General features: G+C 40.8%; 1 protein-coding gene across 3 annotated transcripts in view; it reads left to right on the plus strand.

The window, feature by feature from the left end:
- The window catches only part of LAMA4 (laminin subunit alpha 4), a 101,530-nt gene that overhangs the window by 12,538 nt on the left and 63,384 nt on the right, over positions 1-25,608 (plus strand). For all 3 annotated transcript variants that reach the window (XR_015772159.1, XM_005518284.3, XM_014263594.2), the window contains exons 2-4: positions 9,635-9,736; positions 19,227-19,351; positions 23,382-23,462. Coding sequence is in view for 2 of the 3 variants with exons in the window: in XM_005518284.3 (XP_005518341.2) it covers positions 9,635-9,736; positions 19,227-19,351; positions 23,382-23,462 (308 nt within the window). In the remaining variant the exon portion in view is untranslated. The remainder of the gene's footprint in view (positions 1-9,634; positions 9,737-19,226; positions 19,352-23,381; positions 23,463-25,608) is intronic.

Genomic DNA, 25,608 nt, shown 5'->3' on the forward strand with positions numbered 1-25,608 from the left:
AATGTATTTTCATCCTTGTTTACATAATTAGAGAGAGAGCAGCTCGTGCACGGAGACAAGGTGACGAGTTTCTTTGATGTTTGGCAAGAAGGAGCATTTTTTGTTATGTTAATTTCAAATGTTATAATGAAACTATTGTGGAGGTGTTTATAGGTTAAAGGTGAAGCATATGTAATAAAGTGGGTGAGTGGCTGGGACCAGGTGCAGGTACAGGCAGGGATAGCAAAGATAGGAGAACAGGAGTAGGAGGCCAAATGGAAATCAGAAGCATGAGTAGAGAACAAGACAACAACAGAACGTCTGTGGGAGCCAGTGGGGGCAGGTGGAGATCCAAACCCCTCAGTGTAGTGTTCAGTTGCTCCATTAATAGATACAGCCCAGGAGAGGCAATGAGGCCTCCCCCACGAAGGGCCAATGAACAATCATCTCATCCGGTTGGCATTCACTGTAAGACTGTTTAAATTGCATTCAAGCCTTGTTGCCAACTAGAGAGACATATAATATAGACAAGACTAAAAGGTAACCTATAAATAAGAGCTAGGGTGAGCTATAAATACAAACTGAGAAACCATGGATTTGATCAATGCCTCATGACATACAAACAGACTTATTGGAACATCCTCTCTGCAGAAAACCCCTCAATGCTACAAGTACTCACTGTGCTTTTGAAGAAATTGTGACTGCACAAATCTCTATCCATTAGAGTATTCTTTCTCCTTCAGCAAACTCAAATCCATACAAATTTTGGGAGCTCAAGGTCTAGAAGAAGTTAATAAATAAATTATTCTCAACAACAGTTACTATTGTAAAAATATGTATGACAGAATATCAGAGCTGTCATCAAGTACTTGTGTATAAAGAGGCCAGGGACACAATCTAGAAATTTTTTCTCCCTTGTGTCTCAAAAAAACAGGAGAAAACAAAGCAAAGAAAATTTAATTACAGAATTTCTACCCCAAGTCAGGATCCATCAGATCACAGAGTCACAAAGTGTTAAGAATCAGAAGGGACATTAAAGACCATGTAATTCCAATCCCCCCCTGCCATGATTGGCATTGTTGGAGAAGCAATAAAAATCCAAGTGCTTCAATACACCCATCTGTTATCTCAACCATTTCAGCTGTTGAGAAGCAAAGACCACCAATTCAAGCTTCTTTCTTACAAGGTGTTATGTGAAAAAATGCAGAGCTTTGCTTTTCCTTTTTTGATTTTGTTCTGCTAATGATCTTGTGAATAGTCTGGTGTTCACGTGTCAAACAGATGAGAACAAAAACAGTGAAGAAGAGGATCAATGCTAAAAAATATTCAAAATAGAAAATAATATTATGAGTACTGTTTTCATGCAATTATCTCTGGTGGGCCTATTCTTTTGGAAAATAGGAATCAAGAACCATGCAGAGGTATCTGGAAGCATCTGGTGCTGGGTGAAGTGATTTGATATCTCCTAGTTAAGAAATGTGGTGAGTCAGTCTTTCATGGTTGGCTAGGCCAAATTAGAAAGATGGATTACCTGCTGATGCATACTGCTATCGTACATGTACCTGTAAAATATGAACTTGTCTCCTGGGCACACATATAAACAGCATAGTTCTAACTTTAAATGCATCTCAAAATTTTCTTAGCAGTGTTTCTCAGCTATAGTGAATATTTTGTCCCAGAGCACTTTCAGCAAAAACTGGTGAGCTGGCATCACTGAGACCCTCATCCAAAAATGTGGACAAGTCTAGGTATGAAGAGCACCAGAGTGCATTAATTAATAAACACCTTATCAGTCTCGTAAACTCAATCCCTGATGGGCTCAGAGCAGCTGCCTACACATTCAGAAATGGGAGAAATACGTGCAGGTTTTCCTGTCTGCTGACCCTATGCAGCAAGTGCAGTTCATTTGTTTTCTAGTGAACATGCAAGTCTATCCAATCCTCTGGGACCAGGGCAAAAACCAACATGTCTCAGCCAGCAGCTGGGCCCTGGAGAGCAAATATAGGTATACATCCTTTTCCCCCACTTAACTGTCCGTCCTCTTGTACCCACACACTTCTAAAACCCCATGCAGTGAAAAGATACTCCTAAAAACTACACATATTGAATTCTCAACCCAAAATTTAACCTCCATGAGTTAAGCACCTTCCCTGTGATCAATAAAATTCATGTTGGCTGTGTAAAATGGCAAAGACCCCAGGAGACCCCAGGGCTCCTGAGTGTGCTGCACACCAGAAGAGGGGCTGGCATCGAGCTGGAGTTGCACACAGTGCTTTCTGTCCATCTGCTGGATTTTGTATTTTGGCAACAAATGGAGAGAGGTTTCTCCTGCAGGTCACCAAAGGCAGGAGGGTCGGGAGAGTGGGATGCAGCTTTATCACAGCTCTTTTTGTTTGCATAAAGTTTCCCAGCAGGCTGAAGAAGAACTGTCTTTGTATCTATGCTTATGAATAACACATCTTTGACCTGAGAAATTTGAAACATCTATTAGTTTGCTCCCAGGGAGCAAGAACTGGTCAAATGGCCATCAGTCTACAACTGGAAGACTGGATTTTAAAAATCCATGTTTAAATGCACTGGAAGTCAATGATGTCCCAAGCTGAAAAGCAGATGTAAAAATCACATTTCTGTCTTCAGGACCTTTTCATTAATGAAATACCAGAAGTATATTTGTATATCTGTCCAAGGTAAAGAAGACAGTTTCATAGTTAATGATTTCCAAGCAGGATAAGTCATAGATTTTGTGCCTGCCCAGAGTGGTTTTAAGACAGGATGTCCATGGATTGAAGCACTTTGTTTATTTACATCCCAATTTGGCGAAGCAGTATTTTTAGTGTGCCTTTTGGAAGGAGCCAGAAGGTGTCCTTATAATGGGGTCATTCTTCTCTAGGCTAGATCTTTCCTGCACATAAGGAGAGAACTGGTTGGGCCAGTCAGACATCAAGATTTCCTTTATGTCCATCCACTTTCTCTACCTGAGCATATGGACTTGTGGAACAGACTGTAGGGAGACTTTCCACTTCTCCAAGAACACAGGGCCCAGCAGTTTGGCCAGATCGGAGGCATTGCTGTTGCAGCCTGGACTCTTCTACAAGGCACAGCACATCTGTCATGTGCAAAAGGTCTCATCTCATGCACTTTGTGTACAGAGCTGGCACCTACACACGAGCTACCCCTCCACGCCCCTCTACGCAGTCCGGAGAGAGCAGCAGGCACAGCTGAGCTAATTTAGATGCATTTCTGTGTGCAAGAAATCAAACCATACAGCGGGTGTCCAGCTGGCTCCTGGCCACATGGCATCCCATGTGGAAGTCTCCATGCGGATGAGTCCCAGCTTGCTGCGGTTTGGTTTTCCTTCACAGGCACGCGGCTGCCGAGGCCAGCTTGCCCTCACACCAGCATGGCCACAGCTGTGTTCACTCACAGCTGCACCTGGGGCACAGAGCTCCTCTGGGCTCCGGCCTGGGACTGCCTTCAGGGCTCACACAGACCTGCTGGGTGAGACCTGCTGAATGCTGAACTTTGGCAAGATTTCTGTCAGATCTTGGCTGGGGATTGAAAGTGAAGTCCCTATTATAGGTGATCAAAACCAGCAATCTCTTTGGAAAAGAGTCCAGAGAAACTGAAATAACATCAAATGGACAGGAGAGGACTGCTTTCTCAGGCTTTTTTCTCTAATGTTCTTATTCCTAATAAAAAATTACGTAAATGAAAGTACTGGGAGATATTCAAGCAGGAAAACATTTTTATTTTTAGGAAGGGCAATAGGCTATTTATCTCAAGTCGGCCTAAGCAAATAATCTTCAAAAAGGCCTTAGAACTGTAGCTGCCAATTTCAAATACTGTTTATAAAGACAAATATACAAAAGCAAGCACACTTGGTTTGGACTTGAAAATGTCCTCAAGAAACAGAAGGCTGATGTTTCCATGGTAATGCCATGCACTTCCAGCAGACTGGTCTCTACTTTAGAGACAAAGACTTTAAAATTGATGGAGGTGGTTCAGAGTATTCACTCATCTCTGTATGGTAAAAGATGTAGAGCTTCAGAGACTTGGTATAACTTTGAGTCCCTGTTAGTCTAAACTGTTCCTTCCAGATGGATAAACATTATACATTGATGTGAAGCTGTCAAGCAGGGACATTGTTTCACTCAATTTGTCTGATTGTTTTCATCAATGTATTGAATGTGGACTTAAATTATTCATGTGTCCCACTTTTACAGGTATCTGTGGCTGATATGATGCCTGTTATATCAGAGGAGCAACATTTTTCTATTTTCTTTTCCCTGTGTTCTGCAGCAAAGCTTCATAACATTCAAGTAGAGTTTGTTTTCTTTTCTTCTTCTTTTTCTTTCCTTCTGTAAGAGACAATGGAGACTTCTTAGGGTCCTACTGTTCCAAAATTGTTAATCTATGTCAAGTGATAAATATTATTATGCAAATAATTCACAATATCTGTCACAGTTCTCTATAAATGTTTTGATTGAAAGATAGACTCTTAGGCCAGATTTTACTCTCCTCAAACTATTACTTCCTTAGGTTTATGTATTTTGACAATATTTTTACCACCTTTACAGAAAAGATCAGAGTGCAGAAAAATAAAAACCGGAATGCAAAAATATTTTTTCAGAATTAAACCATACAGAAAATTAAATTGCATCAGGATAAAGCAAGTGAACAAACTGTCAGCTTAGCTATGTATATACTTGGCCAAAACCAGATGATGGGTAATGAGAATTAAATATATTCTCTTCCACTGAAGGCTAAAAGAACATGATCAGGAACAGTTTATTAGAATTGAATAGCATATCATAAATGATGCTAGAGTCATTTATCTAACCTCTTGGCCTATCTGTCATAAGAAATAATGCATGGAGGCTGCCAGAAACTAAGGAAATGTGCATTTTTTGCTCTTGCCATCAAAAATCATTCTACTCAAAATACAGTGTTTGCAATACAGGACAGAACTTAGTATTTTTGCAGATAGATCTGGGCTATTATGTTAATTAAGTTAATTCTAATTTCATCACGAGCCCATGAGTTCATCAGGCTCAGCGCTGCCCTGGTTGTGTTCACTTTTACTATCCTGAACAGGCCTTTCTCTCTAGTAGTGAGAATCTACTAAGTAATACCATAAAGTTTGACATTTCCCTCATGCCTGAACATTTCATTCCTGAGGGTCCTGCTCAGACCTGGAGGGAAGCACACCTTTGGACTCTCTAGCAGCAAAGACTAACACTGCTGGGAGCTGCAAACAAGGCTCTATTGGCACTAAACTTAGCAGTGACTTTGGCAGCCCATGTGCCATGACAACTACTTTGAGTGCTGATCCTCAGATTCTGTTCCCCACGTGCACCAGCTGTTTCCTCTTTTACAATGGTCCTGGAGGACAGCACCATCTTTTTCTTCTGGGTTTGTTTTGGACCAGATGTGATGGGATTCCTGGTCCAAGACTGAAAATAGTATAATGGATGTAACAAAGGCTGAAATGTCCTAAAGCAGACACTGAATACACGTTTTTGTGTACCTCAGCACGTGGGAGGAAACACTGGAAATAACAAACACTGGTGCGGATCCAAGGGAGCCTTTTGTCATGGAAAGGAGCTTTTGTGTGTTTATATATTCACAAGTTCCAGTACTAACTAAAGATACATGCCATGTTTTCTTACCATTAGATGAGAGAGTCAATGGCTACATCTGAAGTACCGAATGAAGCAGTGTTGGGACCTCCTAGTCAAGCAGGATAACACAGCCTGTATGCATGTCCTGAAACACCCCCCATGCTTGCCCAGAGAAGGGTAGTCCTATAAAAACTGCCTCTTGGGAACACATTCTAGCAGATGACATGCCCTGAGCTGGGCCTGGTCATTTGGAGGAAAATCACAGTCTGTCAAGGAGCAAGATCAAGGCCTGAAACCACACCTTGCCTTTCTTCAGCTGGCCAATGTAGATGTGACCACAGAGAGCACTCTGTGTGCTACCAGCACAGTACTCTTCTTCCGGGGAAAGCAAACCAGAAGAGGCAGGTTGACAGCAAACACTCCCCCTGGCACAGCTGCACCACTCCTGTCAGCTGGCAGCAGGGAAGGAATGGGGGACCTGGCTCTGCCCTCAGTTTGCAGGAGCAGCTACAATGAAATTGGTGGAACTGCTTGACTATAATATGGGAGTAAATTCATATTGTGTATATGAATTGTCTTCCATCTTCAGTCTCATCTTGCACCCAGACCAGAAGAAAGGTCTGCAGAAGCAGAAAATTACTACAGGCTTCCCAGCACTTTCAGCATGCAGCTGGTTCTTGTTTTTAAGTAATGTAATCATTAAATCCAGATGCAGGGCGGGAGGAGGGGAATAAATGCCCCACGGGTGCAGAGATTTTCAGATCAGTAAGGCCAACATTTGATTGGACTTTTCAACTTGAACTGGAACAAACTTTGTCCCTCAGGGAAAAAAACATCTAATAATTGTGAAAATGTAATTGCTAATGCAGACCTAACATTTTGGCCTTCTAATTGTCTTCACCGTTCAGAAACAGACAGTGGATGGAAATGTTCCTCACTCAATTGCCTTCATAACAATTTTGCAGGGAGGGTATTTCCATTTTGTTCCAGTCCTGTTTCTGCTTTGTGTGCAATAATTTTGTGCTCCCAGAACATTCAGCGATTTAAATCTCTCAATTAGCTCAACAATCTGACACTCCTTTTTATAAATATTATGTTGGCTCAAGCTCTGGAACAACCAACCACTCACTCCATTATCACTAGTAGGGCAAGGAGCGACAAAAAATATATCAGAATAATTGAGAATGCCTGAGAAAACTTCAGAGCCCAAAGGAAACAATCTGGATCCCATTTTCCCTTCATTCCCTTGTCCCTCATAACATTGATTATCAATACTTCATTTCTGGTTTACATTGATGCAACCCATGGTTTACAGTACTGTTTTAAAATAGTGAGCATCAGCACCTTCCAAGATTTTTGTGATTAATTGAGTAACATGGGGGAAAAGGCTATGAAAAAAATACCCATGTGACTTCCCCACATCTCATTTTGAGGAGGGGCTCTGACAATGAAAATAGAGGGACCAGACTTGAGGCAGATGTCTTGAGGAACTGAGAAGTGTGTCTGCTAATAATAGGAGGTAAATTGGTTCCCAGGGGACCTTGGCAAAGTCTGTGCAGCCCTTGCCCTTACACTCAAACCAATGATGTAGCACTGACCTGCACTAACTTTTTACTTCTGGGTGTGTGGACTAGATGGAAGGTCACTCATGGCTGCAGCGCAGGCACACCACCAGTTGAAGTATGAATGAGATTATTATCATGGCTGACTAAAGGATTTTCGTAGACATTTATGTCTACAAGCATTCCTACATTTCCATTGTCCATATTCACTATCATAAGTAAAAAATTACTCTGCTTAGACCTGCAAACCAAGAAAGCTTTTGGTCAGACACTAGAGGAACACAGCTAGGACCACCCACCAGCTCAAAGGCATCAGAGAATATAACAAGCTTTAGATCTGTATGGGTGGAAAGAAATATTGCAAAGGCAGACATTGGGACAAGAACCTGTTTTCAATTTAGAAAATAACTGTCTCCTTTCTACAGTGTGTGGTGTAATCATTCAGCTGCAATCCTTAGTCTGGCAGGAGCCAGTCCTAACACTGTGTAAAGACTAAACAACTGAAAGAAACAAGCAGTACAAATAGACAGTATTTCTGCTGTCCCAAAGAGCCTGTGGTCTGAAGGCTTTGCCTCCAAAGAGCTATTATCAAAGAAAACGTTTCCAAAAAAACCAGATAAAATTCTGTGTGCAAGAATGGTAAAGGAAGCTAAGCTTTCCATATATGTTCATCTCAACTTCTCAGAGCCGTTTGGGATAAGACTGGACTAATGATTCATTTCTACACCTCATTTTTAAAGCATGTTGTTAGCCATCTCCTAAGATACATTGTTTTTAAGTGAGCAGCTCGTCTGGCTGGATGGAAGGACCTGCCCACACTTGGGAGTGGAAGTTAACTCTCAGATGATGCTCTGGGTTGCTGGCTCTCGCTACCCAGCACTCCACAGCTGTAACTACAGCCCGATGCAGATGTGCGAGTGCAGGTCCTGGGAGTGACTTGTCCATGGCACAGTGCCAGGGCTGGCTAGCCCCAGCCACCAGGGTGGCTCTGCATGTGGTGCTGCATACCTGCTGTTCTGCCATAACTTACACTGGGCATGAGAAGCTATGGGTGCTAAGCTGTTTTTCTGAGCAGTGTGGAAAGATACCTCATCCTTGATTTCAGGGCAACCCAGGAAAATAAGGAATATGAAGGTACAAAGGAGAGCTAATCCTAATTTGATCAGTGCAATACCATAAGAAGCCTGTTAGCTTATACAAATGCAAGAAGACACACACCTTTCTGAGTTACTTTACACTTCCTGCTTTTTTAAAGGGTAGGTGACCTCAAGAGCCACAGTATACAAAAAGTTCTGTAGAGAGAGCCACAAGAAATATTCCAGGAAAATCTGGCATACCTTAAGCTCTGACAGCCATCTCAGGGATACTGTTTGTATGTGACAGCAGAAACACCACTGTTGGCAAATCACTGGTGTGGAAAATAATTTTTGGAGCGCTAAATGTCATGCCAGTGTCTTCATATCAGCTCTGCAAAACTTAGACAAGAATGAGATATTTAAGATCCAAAAATTCATGGATCTAGCATAATACATGTGACACAGGGAGACTGGCCAGGGTGAGCAGGGTGACACAAGGTACCTGAGTTAACAGAGGTTGCTCCTGAGGTCAGCCTGTGTGCCTCACCAGCTTTGCATAATGAGGGAAAAGTTTCTCAGTGAAGAACAACAATTTATACATAACACAACAAGAACTCTCCCCTTGTGGTTTTGATTCCTTATATTATTGATTTAATTATTGTTTAAAAGAAGGTGATCCAGATATTTATCATTTCTCTTTCATTTTGGTAAGTTTTGGTAAGTTATCAAAATTCCAAATTATATACCACAGGCAAAGCCACATATTTATTCAAAAGGTCATTGATCTTTGTAGGTATGTTTCTGTTTCCCATAGGTTATTCATCCAAATCTCATCAAAGCTTTGATGTAAAGTAAATTTTCTAAAACTCTTTTCTTTTCTTTTCTTTTCTTTTCTTTTCTTTTCTTTTCTTTTCTTTTCTTTTCTTTTCTTTTCTTTTCTTTTCTTTTCTTTTCTTTTCTTTTCTTTTCTTTTCTTTTCTTTTCTCTTCTCTTCTCTTCTCTTCTCTTCTCTTCTCTTTTTTCTTTTTCTTAGTAAAAGCTATTCCTTTCCTATAAATACACCTTCTTTACCGAATAAGGATTACAATTTCTGGTTAACTCATCCTCTAGTACAACATGCAGCAAGAATCTGCCAGCTCCTCACCCATAGCTTGTCAGGGACAGGATGCAGGCAGGAATGCTGACAGCTTTAACACTCTAAGGCAAAAAACCAAGCACCAGGACAGAGAGTGAAAGAACAGACTCAAGTTCAGCAGTGTGTGTGTGGTCTGCTATGATGGGGTTGTACAGTGGGCTCTGGGGAGACCTGATGGCTGTAGTCTTGCTTTCCTCTCCTCTCACCCAACCCAACTCTCCAGCTACATATGTATAAGAAATACTTTTCTTCTCATTGCAGGGATGCCAAGAGGGATTTTATCGTACCAGCTCAGGAAAATGCTCTCCTTGCAACTGTAATGGTAATGCAAACAGATGCCTTGATGGATCAGGAATCTGTGTGGTAAGGAATTCCTCTGTTCCCTGATTGTCTGACTTTTAACACCAGTGCTCAGTTTCAATATACTGCAAAAGCAGTGTCTGTACCACAGGAGCTTTCTGCTGAAGAAGGATCCTAAGTAGGGCCAAGATCAATACATGAATGAATTATCCTGGTCAAAATTAATTCTCAAGTAAATTATCTCTGCAGATTCTAAACATTTCCCTCATGCAGTATTTGTGAGAGTTAGCATGTGGAAAATTTTTAGTCCATCAGAAATATGGGAAGAGTTTTGTATACCTCTGGAGAAAAAAAAAAGTATAAATTCAAACACATTTCTTTCTCCCCTTTATGAATACAATGCTGTGTATAATATAAACAATTTACAATGGTGAGTGACCCCTGAGAGTGTATATGCATGTGTTACCCATAGCAGTTCAGCTGCATGGCAGTCTCCTGCTGTGAAGGAATAACATGAGAAGGTTGAAACAATACACCAGGGGAAGAGTGTGTTGAATTCCAAGGTACTGTTACAATTTCCCATATGTTCAATCTGACTCAGAATCACCTCATACAGAAAGCTGTGTGTTAGCAATGGTAGTCAAACATTTGTAGCTCCAGAGCAAAAATCAGCCCTGTAAAACTAATCCCAACTACTAGCAGGCAATCAGGGCACTAATACACTAAAAAAATGATGCAAGTTAATACTGTATTTCAACCACATAGCAAGAGCTAGGCACTAGTATGCTCTTTGCAATCTTGTAAAGCAGGAGTCGAGCCCAGAGCCCCTTGCTCTGCCATGTGTTACTTTTGACAAGTCATAAACCTTTGCCCTCAGTTTATCTCTTCATAAAATGGACTCATAATATTCACATACTCCGCATCGTTGCAACCACTATCAAGTTTTCAGTTATACAAATACAGCAAGTTCCACGGCATATTTCCTACAATTTTTATTTCTGTGGGAAGAAGACAGTGCAGCTGTTCAGCAAATTTTCAAAAGTGGTTTTAGACCACCAGGCAGTCTCAGCTATTCTCTTTCACATGCACAAGGGGTTTTGGCTCATGGGATTATTGTCCCCTTAGTGTCAAGTGACAATGATACCAAGGGGAAACTTCTGATAGAAGACTTGGGAACAAGATAGAGAGCTTGTCAAACATCTGCTTCTGATGACTCTGGTCACCACAGAGTTTCTGGATCAGAATATATGAGTTAGGAAGTGATTATACCCTCAGGCTACAAACACATCAGAAAACCTGTTTCCTATCTTCTACAAAAATAAGGCTGAAGTCAAAGGTTCAAGGCAAACAAACAAACAAAAACAGAAAATTTACAGTATCAGGAAGAAATAATCTGAAAGCAAATGTGCATTCCTGATTGGTGTTTCTTCTCTTGGAACCAGCTAGGTAGTAAGGAATAAAACTAAAAGTTAAACCCTAGTTTACTGATTGAGTTCAAATTGCCCTTTGACAGCTTATCTGATTTACTATCATTTACTTCTGAATAAAAAGGAACAGTGAAAAGGCTTAAGTGAAGTAAAAGTGAAAGGCAGAGGAAAATTGCAGAATGAAAAGGAGGTTTAAATGTTTGATATCATAAAACAGAACCAGAGATGCCCATGGGGACTGCAGTAACTGGACCTTACTGAAGATTCGGAAATTTCCAGAGAAGTAAGATGTAACTTGAATTACAGCAGGAAGAAGCATGTGAGACAAATTAATTAATTCAGTTTAGGAAAAGGTGACTTAGAACCAGTGGACAAAGCAGCAAGAGCTGGAGAAGGACATGTAGGGATCTGGCCAAAGCCTGCTGGGGCAGAAATGAGTCAATACCTCTATAGCTGGGAGTTCCTGTGAAGAGATAGGACCATACGGTATGGAGAGCTCACCATTCTCTCTATTCTCAAATTTTTAGGTAACCTACTCCAATAATTCTTGCAGTGGAAACCACCACACCTGATAGACAGGATTTTCTGCATTCAGTTATTTTTTAATGAGCTGTTAAAAATTAAATCTTTATTTATCACACATTACTATAGTTGTCATCCTCTATTTCCATGATTATGAACTTGCTATCTAGCTGCTTCCAAGATGCAACAGTGTTCTAAAGTTTTATCACCTATGGACTCTCCATGGTAACCATATCTTATCTTAACTTTGAGCCATAGATACAAAACATCTTTAGAAGTGGATCTTTAGGAGAACTGATCTTCCCCTAAGTTAAAGTTTTCTATATCTTCATGCTATATCTATATATATATATATATCTATATATCTATCATCATAATGGAATGTTTTAAACATTAAAAAAAGCCATCACTTTTAAAAGTTAACTCTGCTAACAATGCTGGAAGCAATAATAACATGAAAGTAATAATAACACTGCATTTGGTTAGTAGATATTTTTTTATAGTCTAAGTAATAACTAATCTGTTTAGACCTGAATAAATGGAAAAGACAGTATGAAAAGGGAAAAGTACTCTGCTTCAGAAGGGATGAAAAGAAAGGGTCGGGCCCCATATGATGCTCTGAGGCCATCACATTATGCAAATCCCTCAAATCAATTTGGCAAATGTAGTTCCCACAGCATACAAATTAATGAAATTTTCATTGGCCTGTGCCCTGAATTCAAAATCAAATAAGATTAAACCCTTTTTAATGATGTCTTAAGGTAGAGTGCTCATATGTTTAATTTCTGCAGACATATATATCTTGAGGTTCTGTTTCAAAACTTCTCTCAGTTTATTCATAGAATGCAAATCAAATCCACACGTCATTAAAAGCTTATTGAATGACACAATCAATGAATCAACAATCTTCTTAGGTAACCAGACAGAAGGAATTATTGCAGACAGAGCCTTTCTTGCATAGATGTCTACATAAAAACAGTAGAGAAATCAGTCACGTGGTCCTGTGACTAAAACTGAAGAGACACACAGTCCATTTTGTTAGGATAGAAAACCAATGAAGTGCTTAGAAGAAGAAGAGCCAGCACAGCCAAAGCTCTACTAATGATATATTAAAAGAGAGATGTCAAAGAATGTTTAATTTCAAAGACACCATCTGGTGATGCATGTAAGGCCAGTAGGGGAAGAAACACCAATTCATTGTGCTGATCTTGGACTTTGGATTTTTAACATTATTTTCTCAATCCTGGCTACAAGGAAAAAAATTAAATCTCTTTTCAGGCTCTAGCTTTTGATTTTGGAAACATGCATATATGTGATGCTAACTGGGTGAAACTGGAAGAGCTTCAAGTGACTGTCTGCAGACCCAGGGATGTGCACTTCCCCTGCGTAAAGCCCATCATGTTTTTCTGCTAGTAAGATAGGAAGATATGAAGGGAATGTTTTACCTCCTTCACCATCCCCCAGACTGCACCCCACAGCTGACAAATTTCTTTAGAGCACCTCTGCTGAAGGTTTGACACTTGAAAATTCAGACATGGGAGTGGTGTTCAAATGGCTGATCATCAGAGGGGATGTGATGGTCACCTCTGAGAAGAGTGTCATATTTAAGTGAAACAGCTTTCCAAAGCAATGAACTGTCACCATTGCATAGGATTGTGCAAGTAGTACAATTCACAGGGCTTTACCATGCCTTAAAATTTGATTGCACAGTCTAGGGAAACAAGTTGTTTGAGGTGACTCCAAATGAACACAACAAAATGGATTGAAAGGTTGAAAGCTCTTTAAAAATACCAAGATGTTTATCCAGGCAAAATTTTTGTTAGACTGAGTTATCAGTGTCTTATGTGAGATGTCTACTGCTAATGGAGATGAGATCTTCCTTGATGCATGAAAACACAGAACAGAAGTCTGGAGAAAGCATTATAGCAGAGGGTGAAGGTAAATTTCTTGTTGTCTCCCTAAAATCTCTAAGTGGCTCGTTATCATTTCAGGTCCACATATTTGATCAGTCTTTATGTAAGGCACCTAAATACTCGTAAGGAAATAAATAAATGTGACCATTCTGGAACAAGAAAGACCAAATGATCCTAGCAGTGGAGAGGATAAATCCACTGGTATCCTTTCCAGCCTTTTATGGAATTTTTTACAATAGAGCATATTGTCATGTAAGTGATTTGTGTTTAAGCGTTTGGGTTTACAGCTGGGTGGAAAGGTTGGAACAGATTTGGCAGCTCTGCCCAAGAGGATAATATGTTCCACATGGTTGCCAAGGCTGTTCTGGAGAATTGCCAGTGGATCTACAACCATCCATCAAGCATGAGCAAAAAGCAGTAGGGAGCTAGCAAAACTCCCCAGCTCGTTAGGTACTTCTGCCTTCACAAAGAGCCTTGCTGCTTATCGCTCACTGCTTCTTTCTGTAAAGATGGGCTGCAGATACCTATTCAGCATTGGTGATATATGTTTGAAAATCTAACAAGAACGCAGTATTAGAATGCAGTAATTGTCAAAAACATTAGTGTTAGTCAGGACATTTTCTCAGGTATAGATATTTCCCTCCCCCTTAGCTATGTTTTAACTTAGTATTGTATTTGTTGTCCTACCCAGTTTACTGTTGAAAACATGCAACATAGTGGCCCCCAGTATGAAACCACTTTGTTTCCACTCCTGCACAGCTGGTGTAAGAGGCACAAAGGAGCTCAGGCCAGGACTGCGAGGAGGGGCTGCTGCTGCTCTCCCACCTGCTCAGCCACATTTGTCACAGTTGGCTGCCACAAGTGATGGGTTGAGAAAGTAGCAGGCCTGGTGTGTTTGGCAAGGCATCATCTCCCACTTCACTAATACAGGACAAGGTCTACAAATCAAAACTTTGACATAGAGGGGGTATTTTGACCCAAACCACATCAAGAAATGAGTTTTGTAGCTATTCTTTTCTTTCTTTCTTTTTTTTCCTTTTTTTTTTTTTTTTTTTTGTCTAGACAGGTGTCTTTACTTTAGTAAAAATTACACAAGATTTTATGTTTACTTTAAATGCCTCATCTCCTTCTTCCATATGAAATTCTGAAAACTAACACTGCATCTCACCCCCAGTGGCTGTAGAGAGAAAGCTTGAAACCCTAAACCTCATAGATGGAAAAGATAAAACATGTACAACTCTTGGCTTTCAAGTCATTATGCTGCACTCCTTTTTTTTAGGATTATTATTTTGGGATAGCAACAAATTCTGCTGTGCTGGCATGGGCAATGCTATGCAGTTCTGTAACCTCAGATACAAGAGCATATATGAGGGGAAGTCTAAATGTACCTCTAAATACAGACTGCACAGCCACCTGCATCTCTTTAGCTACATAACTTATTTATCCTTGTGCAATCTTCTGCATTAAGAGTTGTTAAAAGACTATCTCTCAGAAGGACAAGTAACAAGGGAGAAAAAAGGTAAACAAACCAACAATTCCTGGTACATTGTAACAATAATTATTTTCCTCTCCAGAGTGGCAAGATTGTCAGGGTTTGAGGACCCTTTCAGATTTCACAGACAATATTTAAGACCCTGTTTGTTTTTTGGGTTTTTTTTTGGGGGGGGGAGCATTTGTGTTTTTAGTGGGTGTTTGTTGTTGTACTAACTTCACCAGAGGTAGGGCTGAGTATTAAATTTTGACTGCCCCCAGAGTGTCTCCATGCCATCCAGCATTAGGTGTCTAACAGGTGCTCTGCATCACTGTGGCAGGTTCTGTCTTTCTTTAATTTTAGAGGGTACACAGAAAAACAGTGTGCTACCTGTTTCCTATGGAGAAGATCCAGACTGCCTAAATTGCACTTTGTTATCCCTCAGATCAAATCATTTCCCTAAAACTGCATAAATGGCAGATTTAATGAAGCTGGCACCTTCAAAGACCATCAGAATGAGCTCTTCTCTTGCAAGTTCATGCACCTAAATGAGGCTGGAGCAGATTTCCACCTCAGCTTTCCAGTTATATCAATTTACACAGGCATGCTTGTCTTGTGCTGGGGAAACTTGTCCTAGCACTACTGCCTGGAGAGGATCAACAAACTTTTCACTATTATTTGCACTCAAATGTATCTTCTGAGAAGAACTGCATCACATGAAGTGTTGTGTGTTCTCAGAACAGTAGTTCCAGTTTTACTTTCCAATCAAATGGGTCTAGGAGCTCAGTGCTGACAACCATTTCCCAGTAACACCGCACGCCCCCCACACCACTCACAGCACTATTTCACGTTCTTTTCATGTGTGCACAAACAGTTAGAGTAAGAGACAGGTAAAAATGCTCACACTGATTGCTGGCACTCAGGGAGTGTGTCAGAGCAGACTAGTATGACCAGCTAAGATATTTTCTTACATAGGCAGATACAATCCAGCCACTCTGTCATCAGACAAGCTGCTGGTGTACTGATGGATGAATGACTACATGCTCTAGACTCACACAGAAGCCTTTAGAAGCCAGGCTGCTATTGATAATCCACTCAATACAATCCTCAGAGAAGCAAAACACTTTTCTCAAATTACCACACCAGTGTCACTGAATGCTGAGAATCACCCGTGAGCTTCAGGGGTGTTCTCTCAACCTTCAGAGTTGTCTCTGGGGCTTAATGCACTCAGCAGTTTAGTTGGAGTTGCAAAATAATGAACATAAAATATCAGGCCACTTTTTCTAGCCCTGTAAAAATATGGTTCTAAATACCCACAAAAGTTCTGTCTGGCTAAATAGGTTAAATTCACTTTTACATAATCACTAACCAGAGAAAAACTACAAAGGTGCACTCAGATAATGGGGTATCTGGGGTAAGAGAGCCCTTTTTCACTTCCCTTCAGTTTAGAAGATGAAAAACTGCAGATTTGAAAAGCAGCACTTGCTGTCCTTTTCTGTTCATTGCAGTCATATTTGAGCTTTGGAAACCAGTAGCAGATTTACTCTGTTAATACCTGTGTGTTGTTTGGAGAGCTGAGGACAAACAGGGTGAAGTGAATTGATCAAACACGGTGAAGTCTGCAACCAACACACCCGAGGCCTCTGCCAGTGCTTCAGATGCAGGGTGGCTCAAGCACTTCAGGTGCTCAGTGCCCACGCTCTCCTGTCTCTCTGGTGATACATTAACATCACTTTTTCATTGGTTAATGACAAATGCAAAATATTTTTTAAACTGTATAAGCCTTCCATTAGCCTTCTGGTTCTCACCACATGCCCTTCTTAGTCCACCTCTTTCCTCCTCCTTGCCTTCCTCCTGTTCAAACTTCCTCCTAATATTCTTTCATATTAGAGGCTCTTTGTTAAAATAACTTTCTGGTTTACTACATATAAAATATTTTATTCCTTGCAGCAAATGTGACTAAGTAAAACCATCTTTAAAACTATTGATGGCTAATCTGTTTAAAGATCTATGGAATAAAAATCAATTTTTTTTCCTTTTTCTCATCACATTCCACATGCTATAGAGTTCTCTGTCCAAATGACAGCCTTGTACAAAAAAAAAATATTTCTGTGAAACAGGTTCTCTATGACTATAAAGTGTGCAGCAAGCAATACAATCAAAGTCTTCTAGAATCAAAAAGGATCTGAGCTAAAATGAGTCCTAACTGGGGAGCCTTTATGAAATTCAAATAAGAAATACTGGGTAAAAAAATCAGTTGTGTTTTCACAAGCAAAACCAAAAACATCAGTGTTGCCAGAACAAAATTCTGCCACTAAATCCAAGTCATAGCATGTGGATACAAAACTAATTTAGGAATGCCTGTGCAAGTGAAGCTTGACTGTTTTCATTAAATGTCTTCCCTAATCGCATTCCTCTCGTCTCATACTCATTTCTTCAGAGAACACACCATGTTTGGAGAAGAAAGTGAGTTTCAAATCTGCAGGGGATGCTGCAGGTGAGCAGTTGGTTAGCTGAGCTCACCCACCCCACTCCAGCGCAAGGTGTCCCTTGCCCCAGGATAGGGAGCTCCCTCCCATTTGGAGCACTCCTGAAATCCCACACACAGCTTCCCTGTCAATTCCTAGCTCCTGGGCCAAGTAGCACAAGAGGTCCCATGCAGGGCCTGACTGAATGTCTCTGCAGCCCATGGATGTTCTCCATCAGTGGCAGTGAGAGGTCTAGGCTAGAGAGAACCTAGACTGGCCCATTTCTGAAGTCTCTGTTTTGTACTCCACCATCACCCGCAGCTGTTGTAGTAGAGTATGTCACAGGGTACATACCTTTTGGGTCCTTGGAATATCCATTTATAAATCTTTTGCCCATTAATTCTTCTAAGGAATCCCTTTTTGTCCCTGCAGGTTCTCTTGCCTCCTGTCAACAAGTAGCAGAAGTCTATGTTTTGTGTAGGGAAGTACCTTTTCAAGTCAGTGCTCCTCAGTTCTTGTATTGGAGAATTTGGGTGAACTCTTGTATTGCATTTAGCTTGTTTACAAACTTCTGAGTTATACATAACCCAGCCACACCCTCCTGCCTTTCCATCCCAGCTGAGCAGTCCTACATTGTCTGTCTCTGTGAGACACTGGTGAATAGAGAACAAAACTCCTATCAGTACCAAGGTTTAGGTGATCTGAATATTCTTCGCACTCTGAAAAGTTACTGCCATATCCTACCCTTGACTTCCTACTCTTTATCAGCTTTCAGTTTGCAAAAGAAAGCTTTTTCAAGTATCCTGTCAGCTTGTTTTGTGGAAGTCTAGATAGGTGACATCCTCTGGTTCCCCTTCATACCCTTGCTTATTTGCACCATTTTGCACCACATAGTGAAGCAGGAGTTCCTGAATCAGTTGATGCTTATTCGTGTACTCAGAAGTCTTTTTTATTATAGACACTGTCATCTTCCCAGGGATGGCAATTACATCTGTCAGCCTGCAGTTTCCATGAGCCATGGTATTAGCTCAGAAGAGGGAAGAATCAAGGAAGCCCAAACCTATAGCAAATATACACTGATAGAGTAGCTCTCCACATATGTCTGCCATGGATCTGCTTCCTTGCTGTCTCAAGGTTGGCAAAGCTGCTCACATCTGTACTGTGTCTTTACAAAGCACTGTAACTGGAGAGCTCTAATTCAGGGACACTGCAAAACCCCTTGCACAATTGCCAGAGTGGAAACCCTTTCTGCATCCTTCCTACTCTTCTAAAGTAGCTTGGTGAGACAGCTCCCAACTCTCTTTTCTAGTCATCAAGTCCCAGAAGCAGTCTTGCTGGAACCTGTGTCTTGGCTCAAGTCTGTTGATGGGATTTACCAGCAGATACCTTTTTTTTTTCAGTTTTGGAGTCTTCGAAAGGGATTTTTCCCTTCTGACACATGCAGTTCAAAACAGGGCTGGCAGCTACAGCTGAGTAGATCTGACACCTCTGCTCCAGCACCTGCTGGCCTCATATGTCTGTTTTGACCTGTACCGCAGCTTGTCAACCCTTGCTGCTGGTCATTGTAATCAATTATAGTAGTTTTATTTGCAGCTGTGTTACTTTGTTTGCCTGAATCTGTCAACACCTTGAAAGGTCAAGACCTGGTATCAGCCACTCTTCCGATTGGCCAGGTCTTCAGCCAAAAGATCTCTTTCTGAATCAGGCAGCACCTCCATTTAACTTTCACCGTTCTGTCTCTTTCCACTGCAGGACTGCCAGAGAAACACAACAGGACAGCACTGCGAGCAGTGTCCGGATGGCTTCATTGGTGATGCCGTCAGGGGAGTGCCCACGTTCTGCCAGCCCTGCCCCTGCCCCCTGCCAGCTCTTGCCAAGTGCGTAAAGAGTCTTTGCTTCTCTTGGATTTAGGTTGGCTTTGGCTCTTTCCAAGGTGGGGTCAGCATCCCTTCCTGAATACAGGAGACAAAAGCTGTTGCCCTGGACAAACACAGGGGAAAAGAAGAGGGCTACCAGCTGCTCACGTTTATAGCCACAGCAAGTAGTGTTTAGTTTAGAAGGTGCAAAATATCTTTAGATGCTCATACCAATTCTTACCAAGAGAGAGGAGAATGAGCAAGTTCAAGTTCACCCTTTTATGTAGAAGAGATTATTCAGTTGTCTGATTGCTTTTAAAAATCCTTTAAAGAGCAATTCTCAAGAAAGGTGGCATCATAGATTAATGTGGCTGAGACAGAAAAAAAACAAAACAGACACATCACCTGAAGGGCAAGACCAAACACAAAAAAAAAAAAGCATGATTTTCAGTCCCCTGAATCTACAGCAGCTGGATCTGGTTAGCACGGTAACAGTTCAAAGGAAAGTGCTGGAGCACCCTTTGACAGGTACAGTCCCCCTTCAGCTGATACCCAGCTACTTTTGGGTAAGAAACTCTGAAGCCTGATAGAAAACCAAGACCACATCAAAGAACTCCAGATGTTGTGGGCTTTGTGCCTTCAGATTTAAAAAAAAAAAAAAAAAGGAAAGAAAAGAAAAATAAAGAAAACACAAAACTACAAGCCACAACCAGCCATTAGAAACAATTAGTGGCATGCCAGTAATGCAGCTGAAAGAAATTACCAACTTCCTTTTGCTCAGATTCATGCTCTGGGAGAGAGGTATCTATGCAACTCCCACCATAGGGAGATGCTAGTAAAGAGTTGCCAGCAGGCTGATGCTGTTTTTCAGGGAGCTAGGTATTCCTCTTCTGTTGTTTCCCATTCTGCTTTCAACAGGACTTCAAAAGGGGATTTTGTCCTTCCTGTACTTGTTTGCTGTTGCTATAGGATTACTCACACAACCTTAAGGTGGGATGAGCTGCGTTTTGCTCAGCTTCTTGGGGCTCAAACTGGAAAAGGAACAAAATCACTCTGGCCAAATTTCCACAGATCCCTTCTTGACTTTTGCAGTGAGCAGCAGACATGTGAGAAGGGCCCTGGGGTGAAGAACAGCTATTGTTGAAAAGCTTCAGCTTTGCCTGGATTACAGAAAAAATCCTTCAGACACAGTGGAAGAACCTGGCTTTGCTCACATGTAGAAAGGCTTAGGAGTGAGCAAGCTTACAGATGAAGCAGACTATTTCTTCCAGTTTCAGTAGCAGCTGTAATGCCTGAAAAATTAGAAATACAGCAGTCAGGAGCAGTGCTTTTTCCTTGGCAAAGGGTTTCTTGTAATCTGTCAGGCACAAAGCAACCACTTTGGTAAAAAAGCTGTTCTCTAAGCCACAACCTGGGCTGCACATGCCTGAGGCACTACTACATGAGTCTCAGGCTCTACCAAGCAAGGTCAGTCAGGCAAGGTCTGGTCTGTGCTCCCTAGAGTTGGATTTGACACAACATGACTGGGTGTGCATTCACCCAGACCTGCCTCACCCTGCAGCCCACCAGGCTCTGCAGAGGTGCTCCCTGAGAGCAGGGAGCTGGATGGCCCACCAGGCACTGAGCAGGGCTCACTGCAGTGGGACCAGCAGGGATTTGGGCTGCAGCTGCTCTCTGCCAGTGCTATGGGAGAGGGAGACAGAAGCCAATTCCCTGTTTCAACATGCTCCTTAGCTAGGGACATTATGCCTTTCCTATTCCAAACCACTAAAGAGAAGGAAACCCCAAATCCAAAACTCAGCAACGTGGGATTGGGAAGGGAGAACAAAGGTTGCAAGAAACCTGAAAGCAGATACCTCAATATTAGCAGCAATACATGGCTTGGACTTCATGAGCCTCAGGGGTCCCATCATCTCAGAATATTCTATGTTCTATGAGATTGTCTCCCTTTTGAAACTACATCAGTAAAAATTCTCTTCCTTGGTTTTCCCTCAGAAAAGTCCTGAAGGTAATAATTAAAGAAACATCCCATCCCAAGTTGCTTCATACCCCTATTTAAATAATGTGCAGAAATTGCCTGTTCAGCTTCTTGCATGAGAGACCTGACCACAGAAATAGTCTTCAGCTGGGGCTGGAACAGGCAAAAAATAATTGGGCAACATTAAGCTTTACAAAAGCTTAACTAAATTCAAAGAAAAAATGTTCTTTATTAGTTATTTTTTTTTTTTAATTTTCCTTCATTAATCCTACTACATATAAAGAGTAAGGCAAAATTTTAATTCTACCAGAAACAGAGAAGCATAAAATGGCTTAAAAAAAGAACATTCAAAGGATGTTGTTTTGTACCCTTATTTCCTTTGGAAATAGAATACCAAATCTGTAAACTGACAGACTCACCAGATAGATATTTTTTCCAGGAATTCAGCAGTGTCTCTAGATTTTCTGACCAGACTATCTTCATATCTTCTATCCTGGGAACTTTTTTGGAGTAACTTTTGGACATTACACATGAAGCGTAATGTCATCTTTTTGGAACAAAAAAAGGAGGATGGAAGTTGTTTCACAGTCCAGCAGATGTTATTTCTTTTCAAACCCAAGGGAATTATAAAGCCCTTTTTTCCCCGTAAAAGTTCACAAAAAGTATAAAACTTGAGGAAGATTTCAGTCTTACTTCATAACTTAGATCCACAATGTGGTTTTTGCAACTACGTGAAAGAATTAGACTTTCTAAAAGAGGAAGGCTGCCAAACTATTATGACTTTCTCAACATGTTCTTGTAAAAGCCACACAGCAGTTAATTTGTAAATTCTGTGAGAAGAATCTCATTTTATGTTCTCTCTGGTTATATCAAATATTTTGAGACAGCAGAGATCCAGACAGATTTTTCATCTCTGGTTGTCCAACCAGTTGAGAAATGCTGGCAGGAACTGAAATTATACGGGAATTCTTGTCACCTTGCAATGCTGTTTGTTCCTGGAACAAGCAGTATATGGATCATGCACTTTCCCATTGCTCTGAGTCTTCTGTCCTGTGTGAAGTGGATGCAACCCAGCCACAGCTGCCCAGCCCTGTATGACTGAGGAGCTGTGTTTTAGCAATCATGGGCCAGAAGCTGAAAAATGCTGCCACTCACTACTCTGGTTGCATCTAGTGCTGGCAGAAATTTATTCACACATGTTGAAAACTAACTAGAAACATCTTAGGACCGTATCTCTTTTTTTCCTTTTAAGCCATGCCCATCGCTGTGTTTGAAATGCATATAAAATTTTCACTTCCCACATCTGGCTACTGCTGTTTCTTGGGTCTCATATTTACTTAGACATTTGTCAAATCTTGAAAACATATGAAAACAAAGGAATCCATGATTTAGAATCACAGCAGTAGAAATTACAGCTCAAGCCATTACAGCAGTCGGCATCACTACTTGGCGTGTTGGTCTCAGAAGAGCCACAGACTCTTTCCAGCTTGCTTGGGAAGATGGCAGAGCAGCCTTGGTTACCGTAAACTCAGTTACTCTGAATGAGGACAGCATTACTGAGGTTATTTTTCACCACTAGGAACTTCCAGGTTGGAATTTGAGGAAAAACTGTAGGATTTGCATAGGAAACTGCTGCACCCATTCCAGAATCTCAGTTCCTGAAGTGCCCACTGCAGTGTCTTCCACAAACATTATTTTACCCCTTAGGATAACAGACAGGAAACAATTAGGTTCACATGACATACACATTTATCTTAAGTCCCTTATCTGAAGTGTGTTTATCAAAACCTGCAAATGTGTCTGATCTGCACTAGAAGACAACAGCTTTCATACATGTACATCTGTATTTATATAGCTCTGTAGTTCTATACAATAATTAGTGCTTCATAAACTAATTTAAAGTCTAAACAAGGGGTATAATATAAATTATGTAAAGAGCTAAATACCTATTCAGAAATTAACAACCAAGAGCCAGAGTTCTCATTGACATATGTCCATATTTTACCCAAAAGAACAGTTCCAAGTGTCTGTAATTGCCTGGTATTCTAACTATTCATCCTAATGAAATTCCAGCTTTGCAGTCTCCTGTTACAGAAAAAGTGGAAGTGTACGCTGTGTCTGCAAGGAAAACTATGCAGGACCCAACTGTGAAAGGTAAGAAACTCATAGGATGACTTGCTGGTCAGCAATACAGAAGTCCAGAATTTTTTCAGGAGATCTTCCCTGAAATCTAATGCACTTGTTTTCATCAGGTAGGGTTGTGTCTGTTAAATGATCTCATTCAGTTCCAGCTGAAAAGCACTAAAATTTGCTGAGGGGAAGTGTCAGTGCAAGACAGACATTTACATATCATGTATTTTGATCAAGTTCTTACACTTCGTGCACCTTCATGTGGTGATCCTCCTAAAAGGAATGCAATTTAAAAATACAAAATACAAATCAGAAACAGAAGCTGACATGAAAAATATCCACCACATTGATGCCTCTTGCAATTCATCCCTCTAAAATATGCATCACATTTCTACCAAATAACTTTTAGAAAAGCAAAGGAGAAAACCCCATATGGAGTCAAATTCTTAAAGCAGATGCAGCTTTATTCAGTTACATTTTAAATGCACTTCACAGGCATAATTCAATAAAGTCAAGCAAGCAATTATAGGCCAGTGTTGCTTTTCAACTTTCCCTTATGTCCATAAACAATTTCCAGTAAATATCCCCTAAATAAAAAAGGACACAAATAAATTGAACTATACAGCAGAAATATAACTTCATGTGCTGTAAGAGGCCGCTCTTACTTGTTATGAACACACGTGGATGATGTTTCAATGAATGTCAGGGGCCTGATTATAATTCAGAAATTGTCCTTGAGCAGCCAATAAATTAAAACAGCTCTAACACAAAGACTAAGGGATATAGGATGGCTCAGACAATGGCTTCCTGCACATCTCCTTTTGTTTTCCCTTTAAGCCCCTGAAGTATTTAAGTCTTTAGTCAACTGTCAATAATGGGCAAGCCTGGAATTCAAATGATACTTAATTTAGCCATCAGAGAAGGGAGAAAAGGGATGCTTAAGATGCAAAGACAAATCAAAATTAAAAAGGTAAGATGAACAATGAGTAAAGGCTTTTCTCCTTACAGATGATGCAAAAACATCAGTCTATTACTTCCACATCACTAAAATTATGACAGCAACAATGAAAGCAGATGGCACAAAAATAAAAAACCCCTCCTTGTTTACAGGCCCATGGCTGTATTCTTTTGTTCTTTCAAAATATCAGGTTTGTACACAAAGGATAATGCAGACAATTAAAAGGTCATTGAGGTTTCTTAATGGTTATTAAAATGTCAACCCAGACTACAAGCAATACAAATCCTATGAAATGGGTAACAGTAGCATAGAAAGAGCAGAAAATAGCATCAGCTTTGTTTCCTAATGGCCACTACCAAGCCTGACACAGTGCATCTGTCTCAAGGAAGGCAGAGCTGTGTAGAAAAAGCCACAGAAAGAAATCAGCCTGTCTTGGTCACCACGTGAAGACCTTGGCTGATTGCTGGGGTAAGGTGCAAGCAGTAACAAACAGGACTTGCCTTCTGGTAGGCCCCTGGTTCTACTCCCATTTGTATCGGAAACATCAAAATGTGTTTCAAAGCTGTATGATGCATTGTTTGCCTCTGCCCACTTGCTAAAGAGCAAGTCCTACTTGGCACACACTGCTGCTTGGCACTGCCAGAAAAAGGAGGTGTGAATTCACAGAGGCCCTTGATAGGAACTGAAAAAACCAGCTTTCCAAATTTAGGAATTAATCATTTTTCCCCTGGACTTCAGCAGTAAGGCATCAGGGTGGTAACTGGTTTTGTTAATGCACAAATGTTAAAAAGAACAACTGAACAAATTACATTTTACTGTCAAAAGCAAACAGATGAAAAATGTTCTTTCAGCATTGCCAGAGAGGAGGAAGTTAATTTCTTACTCACTGATAATTACAGGAAGCAACTATGGCTGCAAAATGTAACAAAGACAACTTTGCAGTTTTATTACGGAAGAGGAAATATTCTCTTTTAGCAAAAAAAGGGTCATTTATTGATACAATCTAGGAAAAGACATTTACTGCAGGGATCTTTACTTTTTCAGGCCATAAAGTGCAGAGTTGGAGCAGTATGTTTCCAGTCAGTGGCCTCTGCTCTTCTCAGATTCTACCCACAATTCAAAAGAGGCTAAATGCCTTAGCACTGTGAGATGTACTGAGTGGCAAAGGGAAGGGGACAGTCAAGGTAACACATTTATTTTCAGCTCTGAAGG

The sequence above is a fragment of the Pseudopodoces humilis genome, chromosome 3 (genome assembly GCF_049639895.1).
Source record: "Pseudopodoces humilis isolate 2021_Gansu_Grassland_sample_001 chromosome 3, ASM4963989v1, whole genome shotgun sequence".
Lineage (NCBI taxonomy): Eukaryota > Metazoa > Chordata > Aves > Passeriformes > Paridae > Pseudopodoces > Pseudopodoces humilis.